The sequence below is a fragment of the Dinoponera quadriceps genome, unplaced genomic scaffold, assembly GCF_001313825.1.
Source record: "Dinoponera quadriceps isolate SergipeBrazil2010 unplaced genomic scaffold, ASM131382v1 scaffold5784, whole genome shotgun sequence".
Taxonomy (NCBI): domain Eukaryota; kingdom Metazoa; phylum Arthropoda; class Insecta; order Hymenoptera; family Formicidae; genus Dinoponera; species Dinoponera quadriceps.
The window spans coordinates 552,001-567,965 of NW_014559724.1; the positions used below are offsets into that span (position 1 = coordinate 552,001).

At 39.8% G+C, this 15,965-nt stretch overlaps 3 protein-coding genes across 4 annotated transcripts; all 3 read left to right on the plus strand.

The window, feature by feature from the left end:
- Window positions 1-222: 222 nt before the first annotated feature.
- Window positions 223-2,877, plus strand: LOC106750462 (cyclin-dependent kinase 1-like). Its single transcript, XM_014630830.1, has 4 exons — window positions 223-424; window positions 1,028-1,320; window positions 1,792-2,111; window positions 2,188-2,877. Exons 1-4 carry the CDS (start codon window positions 388-390, stop codon window positions 2,429-2,431), a joined length of 894 nt encoding a protein of 297 aa, XP_014486316.1. The 5' UTR covers window positions 223-387; the 3' UTR covers window positions 2,432-2,877.
- Window positions 2,878-3,571: 694 nt separating this feature from the next.
- LOC106750463 (apolipoprotein D-like) lies at window positions 3,572-7,391 on the plus strand. Of its 2 annotated transcripts, none has more exons than XM_014630831.1 (5): window positions 3,572-3,677; window positions 5,075-5,197; window positions 5,419-5,545; window positions 5,720-5,815; window positions 6,224-7,391. In XM_014630831.1, the coding sequence occupies exons 2-5, from the start codon at window positions 5,078-5,080 to the stop codon at window positions 6,712-6,714; spliced, it is 834 nt and encodes a 277-aa protein (XP_014486317.1). In that variant the 5' UTR covers window positions 3,572-3,677; window positions 5,075-5,077; the 3' UTR covers window positions 6,715-7,391. The 2 variants fall into 2 exon arrangements, with proteins under 2 accessions (XP_014486317.1, XP_014486318.1); XM_014630832.1 differs by lacking the exon at window positions 3,572-3,677 and adding an exon at window positions 4,345-4,441.
- A 767-nt stretch (window positions 7,392-8,158) lies between these two features.
- Window positions 8,159-15,487, plus strand: LOC106750467 (acidic phospholipase A2 PA4). The gene is made up of 4 exons (XM_014630841.1): window positions 8,159-8,570; window positions 12,928-13,182; window positions 13,446-13,780; window positions 14,920-15,487. The coding sequence occupies exons 2-4, from the start codon at window positions 12,928-12,930 to the stop codon at window positions 15,020-15,022; spliced, it is 693 nt and encodes a 230-aa protein (XP_014486327.1). The 5' UTR covers window positions 8,159-8,570; the 3' UTR covers window positions 15,023-15,487.
- Window positions 15,488-15,965: the final 478 nt, after the last annotated feature.

Consider the following 15,965-nt stretch of genomic DNA (forward strand, 5'->3'; position numbering starts at 1 on the left):
GAGTCTTACACGTGAGACCGTCTTGAATTCATCTTCAGATGTTTCGTAGCCAATGAAATGAGCCGCAGAACATCTGAAGATAAACCTTAAGATGTACGATCCGGCTATGAATAACGGCCTAGGGATTTTTAGAGGATCTGAAAATATATACGTTAGGGGATAATCTTCGAAACGGCCTGGCGACACTGGCACAACATTCAGCTAAAAGGAACCAAACACGGCGTGCGTTTGATTTAAATTTATTCGTTACGTTATGGGCGACACTTGGCGAAGTTTGTGAGAGACGCTAGGACTGGCCTTGTGCACGTGTAAAAAGTCGTGCGAAGCCCCGTCGAACGGCATTGAGACAGTTTATCACTACAGGTCTCTTTCTATCATCACGCGTAAATGGAGAATTATATAAAAATTGAGAAAATCGGGGAAGGTGAGCACACAGGGAAACTACGACAATTCTGTCGCCAATTGCTCGTTTCATTGTAAAATCAGGAAGTATTTGTCTGTCTCTCTTCAGTAGCAATTAAATTGTTGTCGAAAAGTCATACCAATCGCGTACACATATTATTTGTAACATAGCTATAATAAATGAGGGCCAACTTTCCACCATGCATCCAGTTTTCGAGCATTTTACATGTTTTGCTCGTGTATTTGTAGTAAGATGAAAAAATACTTTAATTAAATAGATATCAGGTTGTTTATGTTCGAGTAAACTTTATCTAATGGACAAATATCTGAAGAACATTCCATCCCCATGCAGAAATAAACTACAAGAATATGAAAAATGATTGGTATATTATTGCTCTTTGATCGAGTTCTTCAACCGCTAGTTAGTATACCAGTAATTTTTTCATATTCTTGTAGTTTATTACCATATGAACACGTTCTTTAAATATTTATATGTTGGATAAATTTAGATAGATAAATATATCGGAAGGTGGAACAATCAGCCTTCAGTTCTTATAAGTAGATGACTCGATGATTTCAATAGTGTGAACATGATATAATGCTTACAAATTTCAATGTTCTTTAGGCACATATGGAGTGGTATATAAAGGAAAACACAAAAAGACTGGAGAGATTGTAGCTATGAAGAAAATTCGTCTAGAAGGCGACGATGAAGGAATACCATCAACCGCTATCAGGGAGATTTCATTACTTAAGGAATTGAATCATCCGAACGTTGTGAGTTTAATTGATGTATTAATGGAGGAAGCAAAACTGTATCTTATTTTCGAGTACCTGACTATGGACCTGAAGAAATACATGGATACTTTAGGCAACAAGCTAATGGAACCAGAAATGGTCAAGTCATATTTATTTCAGGTTTGTATACACAAAGGTTTTTAAATATTCTTCATTTAAATGAATTGATATTTCATTTGTCTCGTTACATATGTTAATATTATGATATACATAAATACATGGAGGAAACGAATTAGCTGTTCATATAATGAATGAAATTTACCTGATCTAGTTGTGGAGACTAAAAACTAAGTACGGGGACAAAAAAAATTAAGTTTGAGTTGTATATTGCATGGAACATAGATGATAGCTCAATAAGACTTGTTTCTCATTCATTCCCAGAAAGTTAAGTTCTCTCGTTGAACCATTGGCTGTGTTCCAAACTACACTGAGAAAATAAAACTAATTTTTACATGTGGGAACCAGTTTTTAGCTGATTGAGAGCTAACTCTTTTTTCTGTTTGTATTATAAAATTATACAATCTGAAATTTTTACTCTCTAAGAAAACTGAGATAGTATAGTAATATCAATATAGAAGCTTATTGTTTTAGATCACACGTGCCATTCTGTTTTGTCACAAGCGCAGAATATTACATCGTGACTTAAAGCCGCAGAATTTGCTGATTGACAAAACTGGAGTTATTAAAGTGGCAGACTTCGGATTAGGAAGAGCGTTTGGGATCCCAGTTAGAATATACACACACGAAGTAGTGACATTGTGGTACAGAGCGCCTGAAATTCTGCTTGGAGCTACTAGATATTCCTGTGCGATTGATATATGGAGTATCGGATGTATTTTTGCAGAGATGACAACCAAAAAGCCATTGTTCCAGGGAGACAGTGAGATAGACCAGCTGTTTAGGATATTCAGGTGATATTTTTATAAACTGTCATTCAGAGATATTGTCACCCTTACGGAAGCGAATAACGACAGTGGTGTTTCGCAGAATACTGAGGACACCTACAGAAGAGATTTGGCCAGGAGTCACACAGCTGTCGGATTATAAAGCGACGTTCCCGAATTGGATGACGAATAATTTGGAGTCGCAAGTAAAGAATTTGGATTCGCACGGGCTAGATTTGTTACAGTCTATGCTTAAGTATGATCCTGTGTACAGAATATCTGCACGAGCTGCACTGAAGCATCCCTATTTTAATGATTTAGATAAATGCAAAATACCAGCTGCATAACATGGCGAAAGCTATCATTTCATGAGAATATTTCGTAATAAAAAAAACCTTCATTCGATGATGATAGTTATTGTACGATCCTGATAGTTATTGTATGACGATGATAGTTATTGTAAGTTTTAATCACCTAAGAAGAACTTGCTCTATGTAGTGTTTTAATTGATAACTCCAATTCCATACATTATTTTATATTCCATTAGTTCACATACTTCAGTGAACATATTTAACGTTATATGTGTGTTCGAACTCGTGTTTTATTTGCTTTTATATTTAACTTGCTATGCAACCTGACACATGATATCTTGTACACATCTTTTTACACTTTCTTTTAATGAAAGGACCGATTAAGCGTCTCAACTCTTGCGAATAACTTATATACGATTAATAAATTATACCAATTGTAAAATCTGATCATATAATTTCCGCCTTATTTTTTTGCGTTATAATTTATAATCATAAATGGGAATCCTACTAGATTGAGTTTAAGTTTAATTTAATTTCAGTCGAATTATTTTTACGTAAAAATGCTATCGTACTATATAGACAGTAAAGAACCATAAAATCACATAGTCTGTTACGTACATACCATCACAGAGTTATTCAAATTGGATCGAATCTTGAGAAGAGTAAACGAAACTTTCATATCTTACATGTTAAATCAGTGATTCTCAGAAATATTTGATATCGTTACGTGCCCTTGATGCGTCATCGCACTTATCTATTCAACCGAATGTTATAATAACGAGAATCCCAGACTTTCTTGAAGAGTAAGAGAAAAAGAGAAGGAGAAAGATAGTACATATTTAGTTTCAATATGGCTGGGACATTTTTTCCTGTTGCAGTTGGGGAACGTAGCTGATGGCCCAATAGGAATACTTGTTTTTCATTCGTTCCCAGAAATTAAGTTCTCTCATTGGATCGTTGGCTGCGTTCCAAATTGCATCGAAGGAAATAAAGTTCAAGTCCATATTTTGAAGCTAAATGTACATACGTCCGATGTGTACACTTATTTTCGAGATACTGGATTTATCACAAAGAGGAGAAATGAATCATGGCGCTGACTGATTCGTGGAGAGCAACGGTACATCCTGCGTCCTGGTATTCGTTAGTATAATATACCTCTGTGAATGTATGCGTGTTCTGTAATTGGTGCGAGAGAGTGGGGTACCGGCCACATAAAGTCCGTCTCTCCATTGAAACTTCTGTTTATAGCATACGAGCATACAGACTGGCAACAACTTCTACAGTGAGTACGCAGTTCTCCGGCTTTTGTAGCTCCGATATTTCCTCTCTTAGCGCGTGAATCGTTTATCTTATCCTTCGCAACATGAAGCTGTAAGCTGCTGCATATACGTCGCATCTTTATTTGAGCCTCTATCCGCTTGTTTTCTGTGCGTCTCGCTTCGTTCTTACACGCATTCGAAGAACAAAGAATATTCTCTGCTTTATTCGCGATAAATTATCGAATGTAACGACATTTATCGATATTTATACAAATTATCAAATTTTACCGATAGTAGAAATCTTTTTAATAAAAAAAAATAAAAAAACAGAAACCGGAAAAACGATCTCTTTCCGCGAAGTAAATTCCTGATCGCGCGTTTAATGGAATTTGTTGTGCAAGCAAGAGCAAAGATGACGATTGATTTGCGCGTGTATTCGAAGAGAGAAAATATTTCTCGCGACGCGCGGAACGATAGGTCGCGCGGGTCGATTTTAATCTTATATCATCGTGCCTGCTTTCGTGGTATTGTATAAAATAAGAGGTAAAGCCGACGACGGATGTGCCGTATACTCGCTATTTAGACGAGCATACAATTACAAACTCAGAGGTCTTTGATCCGTGACGCGTGTGTCCGATGCGGGTGATTCATGTTCCACCGGTCGTACTTGAAATCCAAGATCACGTTTGTGCACGCGAGTTTATAGGATCGTTTAACTTGCCGAGTGCGGCGAGTGCTGAGCGCAAATTGTTACGTAGGGAACAGGAAGTCACGTTAAAACAAAAAGGTATACGTCACTACTCCCGTCGAAATACTTCGCTATTGCGTCGAGGATAAAGTCCGTTCCACGTTATTCATTACTTTTTGAATATATAACGCATTTCGTCGCCAAGCAACACTCTTGCCGAATCGTACTGTTACTTTATTTATTACTTACCGTATACATAGTCCCCTTTTTTAAATGTATTTTAATTTATTATGAGTATAATATTGTTCATATATCGTATTAATTATCGTATTAATTAATACATAATCGTATTGATTGATCGTATAATTAATCGTATAATGAGCTTTTTACATTGTGCGTAAGATTTAAATTATCCGGGCAGATCGATAGAACGCGTAGCGTCAACGATGCGTTTCTTTCTTTTTCGAACATCTACGTCGAGCGTTGACCCGATTTACAATTATCCTTCCTTCCACGCGACATTTCCACGGAAAATGCGTTCCGACACATCACGGGGAAACACCCGTTACTAACCCGTGCGTTATCGGAAACTTGAAAATACATGCGTGAACAGACATTCGTTCATCAATACAGATATTTCATATCGGAGAATTCCAGAAAAACCGGTCGACTTCGATCTGTGCGTACATTCGAATCGCCGTCCGAGCTATATCGATCTCTTGTTTCTTTCAGAAGATGCAGTCCCTGACCTGGTTCTTGGCATTGGCGGCGTGCTTCGCTTTTGCGCAAGGTCACACGTATCACATGGGCTCCTGTCCCGTCGTCGAGCCTATGCAGGGCTTCCAAATGAGCCGGGTAAGACGAAATAGATGAATAATCATCACGGGATTATATATTTGCAATAACACCTCGGGACACGGTTTCGCAAAATATTTCTCAGTCATTCGCAACGTTCGCATCCGGGCGGCATCAGATATCAACTTTGAGTCGAATCGCCTCGCTGATACGCAATTCCTCCTCAATTACGCAATTGGTCTCGCTCGCTTAATCGTAATCGGCTCGATGTAAATTTTCAGTTCCTGGGCATATGGTACGTCATCCAGAAAACGTCGACCGCCAGCAAGTGCATCACCTACAACTACACGCGGGGCGAGGAGCCGGGCGAGTACCTGTTAACGCAGGACTCGGACCACCCGATCTTAGGTAAGCGCGATCGAGGAATCGCACGAGGATAGTCGCGGGCGAAGGAAAGGGAGGACGGCTCGTCTTCTGCGAACGCGCAGGACCCATTCGACGGTCATAAAGAGGAGTCAATGGGATAAACGTCCGGCAAGTGGGATGAATTATCCGTAATTGTGCGATACGTTTGTGTTGCAGGTCTTACGTCATTGAAGCACGAGTATCACTACACCGGCGAGCTGAGCGTGCCGGAGCCCAGCACTCCGGGACGCATGGAAGTCCGTTTCCCCCTTAGTGAGTGTCCCTCGAACGAACGAACGTCGGAATCATTTCTTGGGTTCTTTTTGTTTTTTATTTATTTTTATTTTTTCCACGAAACAGTTTATCCCGCGAGGTAAGAGGGAGGAGAGTTGCATGGAAAGAAAATATAATCGGCCGGGATGGGAGGATCGCTATGTATGATAATTCCTTACGCGGAGATTTCAATTTCGTCTACGAAGTATACATCCCGAGCTTCCTCCTGCGAATCTGCTGCAAATGACAGGACATTAGCTCGGGAGGAGTGCGGTGGAGCTTACGTTCTACGCTTCGTCGACTCGTACTCTCCTGTACTCTTTGCTAATTGCTTGTCCGCGAGCGACGACGGATTGCAAGTTAGGGTTTCCGCAGGTTGCGTAACTGAGGTAATATTTTGCGATTCAGGTGTGGCCGGGACCGCGTCCCACGTGATATTCATGACGGACTATGACAATTACGCCGGCATATTCACCTGCCAGAAACTGGCGTTCGCCCATCGGCAGAGCGCGACGATCCTCTCGAGGAGCCGGATGTTGGATCAGGCCCAGGTGGACAAGATACGTCAGAGACTGAGCCAATACGGCGTCGATCCGTTCGACCTGAGCATCATCTCGCAGACGGGCTGCCCGCAGGGCAACAACACCTTGGACATCAACGTCGACCCCAATACCTTCACCTCCGAGAGCTTCGGCAACGCGGTGCGCAAGGCGGGCGAGAAGATCGGCGACGGCGTCCAGTGGATCGCCCAAACCGGGAGCAACGTTTATCACAAGTTGACCGGGACCGAGGAGCACACGCCATCGACGTCGCCGACGAATGTAAACGGTGAGGTCACGGCGAACGTTAGGTACATCGGCAACAAATACGAGACCAACGAGGTGGAGTGGATCCCTTAAGTGTCGTCCGAACGATTCCGTTAATCTTTTATTATACCGTTACACATGCATTAGTCGCGATTCTGAGGCGATTAGACGTAGACGCAGTGGGCGACGATAGTTAAGGCCCGTTAAGATCCTCCTTATGATTCACGGTATGACTTTCTGTCGTTTTATCGAAGAACATATGCAAAACCCGAATGGATATCTATATGTAAAATTGAAATAAAAAAAGCACCCAGACAGCATAAATTTCTGAAAGACGTCTTATATATGTATGTAAAGACGTTTGACAAAAATAGGACGTCTTTTCGGACAATATTTACAAATCTTATATTTAAAATCATCTCAAGTTAAGTTCTTTTTTGTTTTTTAAATACCACGTATTATGTTTGTTCCTTTTGGCCGAACTAGATTTTTGTCTCTAGAGTGAAGCAAGTGTATAACCTCGCATTGAAAGGAAAAGGAACGAAGTTCCGGCGCAGCTAAAACTAACTAGTTCAGCTAAAACGAACAGGTTTCTAGTGAAGCGGCTCTCACAGAATCTGAAGATGAACTTGAGATCAAGTATAAGATTAGGCTATGAATACTGTCTTTGCACATTTTTCGCAAATGGGCTACGCTACTAGCTGTTCTATTAATATATATTAATAGAATTTATAACGACCAAAAATAAAGATATTTCAGTTTTAATATAATTTTTAATATGTTAAGAAAAAAATTTCTTTCGATATGTAATAAAATTTTTCCTAAGAATAATGCCTATTTATTATGTGTGCGCATTTTCTCGTATACCCAAGAATATCATTAATGATTCATATTGATTTTTCCTGTTATATTGTTTCATGCTCGAAACTTTTTTTTTTAATTGCTCGTGTGAAGATAAAACAGGTTAAACTGAGCGGAAAAGTTTTCTGCAGAGCAGAAAATGACAACTGTTACACCGTTGCGACAGACATCAATACATTGAACCTTGAACCTCGCACCTTGAACCTGTCGCTAAGCTAGACGTTGGGCAATGATTAGCCAATCAATTTGTGCTGCTCGGGATATACCTTTAGATTAGACCACTTTGAACTAAAGTCTTTTACTATTTTGCAAATAACACGCAAATTTTTGAGTTATCAATTAAAGAAGCCTCTATGGCCGTTTTCAATAATTTTCAATAATTAATAACTCGAAATTTTGCGTGGTTGTTTGAAAAATGATAGAGAACTTTCCTGCTCAATTTAATCTTTCTACCTTACCACGAGCGATTAAAAGAAAAATTTCGAACAACCTATATATATAGAATATCTGGAAATTATATATATATATATATATATATATATATATATATAAAGACAAGGCAAAAAAAATAAAATAAGATTTAATAAAATAAAAGTAGATTTAATAAAATAAAAGTAGATTATAAAAAAGCGGGCAAAGCTATACATCACGGACGAAATTATTTCTGTTTATTCTTATGCAAAGTTTTCGAAAGGGAAAACCCGAGACCACAATACAAAGTTTAATGTCAAAAGTCAGTTCTATGTGAAGCCGCCTACACACGCTAAATTTCTCCGACGAGTTTCACGGATGGATCTGAGAAAATCAATCGCGCTATCGGGGAGGGTGCTCCACATAAACACGTCGCCGTTAGATGATTTAGGTTCTCCCCTAATGCGTGTGTAACGCGAGCGGTGCACGCGTTCGTATACGTGCGCGGATATTAGCATCCTGACGTCTCGTTCGAACCATCAGTCTGATAGCAACTGTTGGAGGGGCGACAAACCAATTTCGCGGTTGCAACAGTGTGAATCGTCTTCGAGATTTCTTTCTCGCGCGACCCATATCATTTCGCCGCCGAGATCCGAATCGATAACGAACCTCTCAAGGTATGCACGCTCAAAGAGAAAAAAAAACATTAACGCCTGAAAATATTTATTCATTTATTGCGGAGAATTTTCTCATCGGCATGCTTCTAATGTCGCTTGATAATTCTTCCGTGGTGGAACTAGCTGACATTTTAATTTTTTTTTTTTTTTCGTTTTTAGCAACGCTGCCTTGTTTATGAGAATATAATCTCGCACGTTAATTTTTCACGAACGCTCTGTCGTTGCGAACGTTTTTCAACACGTCATTTTAATTGCTGCGACATGTCGTATTAAAATGTATACGGATGTCACACTTCCAATTTCTTCACCGACAAAAAATCGCGCGGGAAAGTTTAACATTTTTCATCTTTTCCTGAAAAACAAAAAAAGAGAAAAAAAATTCCGCACGCGCGATGTAAGCAATCACCCGCGCGCTATGACGTGTTCCTGTTGCCGCGACACGACATTAGCCATTCTGGTTCAATAACGCTATTTCGACTTATCAACCGTCTCTATATCTACTATATTTGCAATCTAGTAAGGCTGCTTTATAACGATTGACTTTTCACCCATGATAATTCCCGTAGAACGCCAAATATCCCGTCATTAATCCGCTCGTCGTAATAATATTCTAAACGAATAATCGCACGATTATGAAAATACCTTCCTGTCAGAATCTCATCGTAATCTCGTTTCAACGACTATCGAGCGCTACTCGCGCGAAATTTACGATCGTTTCTATTTTTCCTCCGAACCGGGGAAATGTAGCCGCACCCTTCTCTTCGCACGCTCGTTACGCACTGCAGCAACGAGCTCGACGGAGCCACGGGGGTGGCTCACAGAGGGTGCGCAGTTTAGACTGACGTAGGTGGCCGACGCGCATCCGTTCCCGAGCGGATTTCTTCTTTCAGTCGCATTCGTGTATTTCCCGGTCCCACAGTCTCGCAGCCGCGATCACCCCGAATTACGCGACCGCGTCTCCGGCTGAGCGGGACACGGCGAATCGGCCAGAACTGGTTCACTTTCGAGGTTGAATTTCGTCGCATATTACTTTCGACGACGAGTATTCATCGCTCGTATCGCAACCTGCCGGTGGGAAGAGTGCGTGGTAAAAAAAAAAAAAAAAATATATATATATATATATATATACGTATTTTATAAAAAAATAACACGAGACCTTCGGTACTAGAAGTGCAGAGCGTAGTCCAAATTTAAAAGCTAAACGCTGCGTCCAGAATACAAAGTCTCCGAACTACCGCAGGTGTTTCCTCTTCGAGCACTAGTGGCGCCGTTTGGCTCTAAGTTTAATTACACGCACATAAATAAATAAATTCTGCTTCCGATTTCGTAATTTGTTACTTATGTAAAAGATTTAATGGAGGTGTCAAAATTCGACCTTAATATCAACTTAATCCGGGCATCAATACGAAGCATTAGATATGCTTCAATACTTTATTATTATTATTATTACTATTACTATTATTATTATTATTATTATTATTATTATTATTATTATTATTATTATCACTAATGAAAGCGTTATTCGCTTGTTTTCGAACGGATACTTTTAATCGCAGATCAATGTAAACGCAATTTATTGGGATTTCCAAGTTTACGCATACATGGATAAGCTTGGAAAAGTATAAAGTATCGTACGAGCAACATGGTCATAATTATAATGTTGAAGACATGTGTGCCGCCTGTGTTCTATTCATGGCATATTTATAGATATTTCGATCCTCGAATCTTTCATGTTCACTTTCGAAATCATGGAATCGAAGCCCGAAGATATCTTTCGTAAGGGGTAATCATCTGTCAAAAATAGCTGGATGCGATTGCATTTTCATTATCGCTGTCGAGTTAGGTTTGAGCTACGCTCTCGAATAATTTCTACGATGAAATCGAAATTACAAAACATCTTACTATTTAGTTAGCCAACCTATACGTCTTAACTCGTGTTATTTTATAAAACAAAACTTATTTTTTTATATAAAAGAAACCTCAATAAATACAATTTCTCCCTAAGAATCGATTTGTCTACTATTTCTTGTTTAAAAGCTAAGGTTTTTTTAAAAAATGAAATTTTTGGATTTTTGTATTAAAAAAAATGAAGTTTTATATCAAAAGAAAAATGTGAAAAAACAATAGAAAATCTAAAAAAAATTCGAGTGTTCACCAAAAATAACTCCACTTTTTGTAATATAAATATAAGAATAGATAGGAAATTTCAAAAAATTTGAGCATTCATAAAAAACTATTTATCTAATTAATAAAAAGCGCACCTTTTTTATTAAAAAAATACATTTTTTGGATTTTTTGGAAAACAATATTTTTTTAATAAAAAAAGTGGATATATAGAATATATAAATTGACTAATATTCACCTTTTATTGCTCGTACCTGTCGTGTCTCACATGTTATCTCTCGTCTTTCATTCGTGCTTCACGCTCCCCTAAAACCTTATCGCTAGAATTAAAAAAAATATAGCATTGCCTGAAACGATAAAGCAGTTATTAAAGATTACATCGTTTAATAGCGGGGTAATAAAACATACAAACTAGTGCTTTTTATATCGTTGTAAAGATTGTCGCCGGAAGATAGGGACATAGATGCGACTGACGCCATATAAGCGATATTTTTGCATTTTCATACTTCATACGGTGTTGGGTTTTCCACTTGGGTCGGTTGAACTGATTTGATAATAATCGCGATTAGCAATCAACGATAACTGCACGGGACGGATAGATGTATGACGCCACAGTCGTCCAGACTGCGTCTATTTATAATAAAATTGTCCCGTTGGCACACATCGGCACAGGTTCAAGGGACAAGTTCGTGAACGATCTTCGTTGACCTGCATTGTTGGTTATACATCAGAGGACGCGCACAAGTCAATAATATATGTATTCTTTGCAACTTCTGAAGGTAACGATGAGGAACTTCTAAAGGTGAAAAACGTTGTTTTAGATGTAGAAACGTTCGTTGCAGAATATTTGCTTGAGGAAATTAATCTAACATTTTGAATTTTCGTTGGCGGAAAACTGGGAACTTAAGAATCGAATGTAATCCTTTTAATTATCTTCCCGGAAAATCTCAATAAAGTATCGGAAATATTCGAAATTCGAAGATAGTACGCGGTAAGAAATTTTCTGTTAAATTTGACATATTTCGCATGTCCTAAACGGCTCACGCAAATTTTTGCGTTAAATTTTTAACGTACTCATGTGCTAACTTCATTGTTTACGTTATTGTTTACGTTATTTCAACATTTTGTGTTGTATTGATATTCAACGTGTGTGTTAAAATAACACATCTTATATTTCAATGTCGATTAACGTATTAATTTTGGTTAATTTTCACAATATTTTCGTTACTTTTCATTTACTTTTCAACATATTCACCTTGTGAATAACAATGCGTTTTCAACAACAGCGGTTTCTCCCATTACGAAACGGAAGTTGAATCGGGTTAACGTTAGTACACCGGAGGGAACCGGCGTATTAATTTTGTGCCAGCGCTAGAAGACGCGAGTATGAGACGGACAAACAGATTTGATGATCGTGATTCACAGTGAGCAATGTGCGCCGGTGCGGCATATACTGGGTCACCCGTCCAGACTGCGTGAATTAGTTACGGTCGGCATCCCTCGGTTCAAAGGACAAATTCGTCAATGAATCTCGTTGACCTACATTGTGTCGCTCGCGCGTCCCCTTCGGGGCGCGTACTCTCTTTTCGCGATCGGCCTGAATTGGGACGAGCCGCACTTGCGCATTGCCTGTGAGCAACGGTGAGGTTGCGGGCCAGGTTCGATTCCTAAAATGAAACGTACCTGTTCGGGCGTAATGATATCACTTAGCCGCCTGTCGGCGCTTAATCACCCGCTGCATTTCGCTGCGATGAGACGCGAAAATACAGGCGTCGCGCCTCGTCGCGCCCGTCACTTCGGGCGAGATGGGATTACAGCTTCTGTGCTTCCATAATGACGAAACGGCAGCGTATTCAGTCCGACTAACAATTATCGTGCGCTTGTTGAACGTTGAATCAATAACGGCCTTGACGAGATCGGAGGGAGAGAGAGAGGGAAAAAGACGTTTCATGGAGCATCGTCTCGATCGGAAATATTTGTATCCGATGTTTGGCTAGCTGTTCGACGAGAGAGTCTTCTTCTCTTTCTTTCGAAAGCCGCGTTCTTCACTTACGGGCTCTCGAGCTCTCGTCGGCAACGTCGATTGGGACACCCACGAGGGAAGGTTGGACGATCTACGGCGCGGCCTTGGGCTTTTTCGGCATTCAGTGTCGTTCGTCGAAATCCAGTCGCCAGTCGTTTGCCGGGATTCGTTCCGGATGGCTCGATCGATCGTACCTTCCGTCGTTTACAGATGATCGCGTTGCTGATCCTCGTGCTGCCGACCTTCTGGGCCCAGGGGACCGAGGCGAGCGTGCTGGTCGCCGACACTACCATGTCCAGGATGGTGGAGATGCACGCCGACGCGCCGTTCTGCGCTCTCTACAACGACCGCGGGATCATCCAGAGGATGGTCCTCAGAGCGGACCCCAATAAGGTCCGGCAGATGTCCAGCAACCTCGTCGCTGATCTCGAGGAGACCTGCAAGGCTTCGCGGGATAAAGCCAAGGTGAGGCGCGCGAGAAATCTTCCTTCTCGGGAGGATGATTTCTCGAGAAAATCGTGCCGTCCGACTTTTCTTTCACACTTCGTTCACATTTTTGTACTATGACTGTCAGTTTCGAGAAGAATGGACAGTCATATTGCATGCGACAGTAATATACAAGGATACGATCTCACGGTGAATTTGCCGCAAAAGGCGATGTCGCGCGCCTCGATTCGATCGTAGACGATAGACTGTGCGTTTAAATCCTTTTTCCTTTTCGTTCTCAGAATCAAGTGTTCAGTGGCTTGATATATCCCGGTACCAAGTGGTGCGGACCAGGTGACGTGGCCGATTCTTACGACGACTTGGGCCAACACGCGGCCGAGGATGCCTGCTGCAGGGAGCACGATCACTGCCCGTTCACGATAGCGCCGCAAGAATGCATACATGGTATATGCAATAATTCACCGTTTACTCGTTCGCATTGCGACTGCGACGCCAAGTTTCGCAGGTGTTTGCAGAATGTCAATACCGAGGTGGCGAATACTATCGGCGCGCTTTTCTTCAATATCATTCAAGTTACCTGCTTCAAAGAGAGACGTCCGTGCTCCGAATGGCAAAGGTATGCGTCTTGTACGATCTTGTCGTCTCTTTGAGACCTCATCATTTCGTTCATTCGCATTGATATCTTACTTCCCGCCAGTTTTGCGCGTTGTGTTTTTGGGGATATTTTTGTACGTATATATAGGATGAGGCACATAATTTGAGAAGCCCGTAATGTATAAAAAATAAAGCAAATTAGGAATAAATGTTTCGGATAAAGTCGCAGGGTTCGGAGGGGGATGTACTTCCGTGACCTTAGTTGTATAGTGAGTAATTCAAGGTCATTTCAGAGTCAATTTCATCTTACTAATGGAATCGTATAGTCTTTTTTTTTAACAAAAGAGAAATGAAAAATATACCCTGGTATTTTTATACGCTGAATGAACAGAGGAGTCGATTTGTATTAAAGAAAATTATATGATCCTAAAAATGAAGTTGAAATAGCCTTGAAATGACCTTGGACTACATAACAAAGTCAAGGTCACCATCTCTTTTTCCCCTTTGAAGCCACAAAACTTTTGTACGAAATATTTCCCAATGAAAGCCTTGGCTTTCGAGAAATCTCAATTGCGTCCTTTAAAACGGATCATCCTATATATAGGACTGTTTTTATTATTTTAATTGGATCAGCTAGACATACCGCTATGATTTACATATAATTTCGTATCGTTGTAACTAATCTTTATTGTTTACGATATACATCAGTTTCTGATGCACATATTTTAGTTGCGCTTTGGAATTAGTGAATGCGACGAGCTATTTGTCAGGAGAACCGCTGAATAGTCGTGCATTTCAAAAGCCGCTACTGAGGACCTTCTCCGCCATGTTTAGGGACTTCGCAGCGAGACCGAGGAAATTTTTCCGAGATATTACTTTGTTCTTTACGACGAATCACGAAAAATGAAAGAGTACTGCGTCGTCTTTTTTTTATTTTTCTAGCGCTTATATCAATATATTCGGCTTTGGTGACGGTCATTGGGCGTATCGTCGCAATTAATTTCCATTATTTAGCTATTCTAACACCTCGGGTGAGGGTCTCGTGGGAGTTAATTTTTCGAATGCCGGCAAATCGCTTCGTCGGGACTGCGAAATAAAGATTGCTTCTGCCAATGAGACTCGATCACTCGACTTTAATTCTCATCATGTAATTTATTGCAGGAATGGCTACGCAGAGGCTGTGTCAAATCGCTTATGCTCACAGTACAAATTCCGACCTAGTGATAAGTACGTGCCCATGATGCCTTTGAATATGAACATGTGAATCCGGAAGCGACAGAAGGACAGGCCTGAGAAAAAAGCAGCTTAAGTTAAAGGGCCTCATCTCGTTATTACGGGAATTACGTTATGACACAACGACCACATTGAACGACCATCTATTATATATCAAATTGCCGTCCTTACTGTCGCGCACACCAACGTGCACACCACTAAATACGTAACGCGATCTTTTAGAAATTAAGTTACGTCCACCTCTGTTCGCAAAGAGAGAGACTGTCCTTTAGAATCCGCAGATAACGAAACTGTGTTATTCATCGAATTTATCCTGTTGTATATATTAACTATAATTAATTCGGATGAGAGCAGCAGTTTGGCCTAATCTTACTACATCTATAGAGAAAGATGTTCTAATGACTCTGATTGAATATCTTTTGATATTATCTTTCGCGCGCTTTGGGAAGAATTTTCCTATCGGATAAAAAAAAAAAGAAATATATATATATATATATATATATATATATATATATTCTTCGAAATAATCGTTATTGAGAGCAATAAGTAAGTATATTACATCCGAAAATCTAAGCTTACATTAATTGATATGATTGTTTTACACGACGCATTTCTCTAGGAGTGTGCCATAATTGATTTATCATAGTGATAACTCTATTACTGGATTACGACGTGAAGATATACTATATAAAGTATATTCATGCATTAAGTAGACTGATAAGTATTTTTAATTGTATTTTAACTAGTTGTTTCGAAATATATTTATAAAACGTAGAGTACGTTTCCGCGAACCAATTATATTAAAGAACAGGTAGTTCAATAGCGGGAATAGTGACATGCTAATTAACTATTGACACTTTTCCTACATTTCCTACGTGTAATATTAATTCGCGCAGTGAAAGCAAACCGTTGATGAAACATTGACTCTTGCAAATACGATTTGCATTATTATAGTATACGAAGATAGTTCAGTA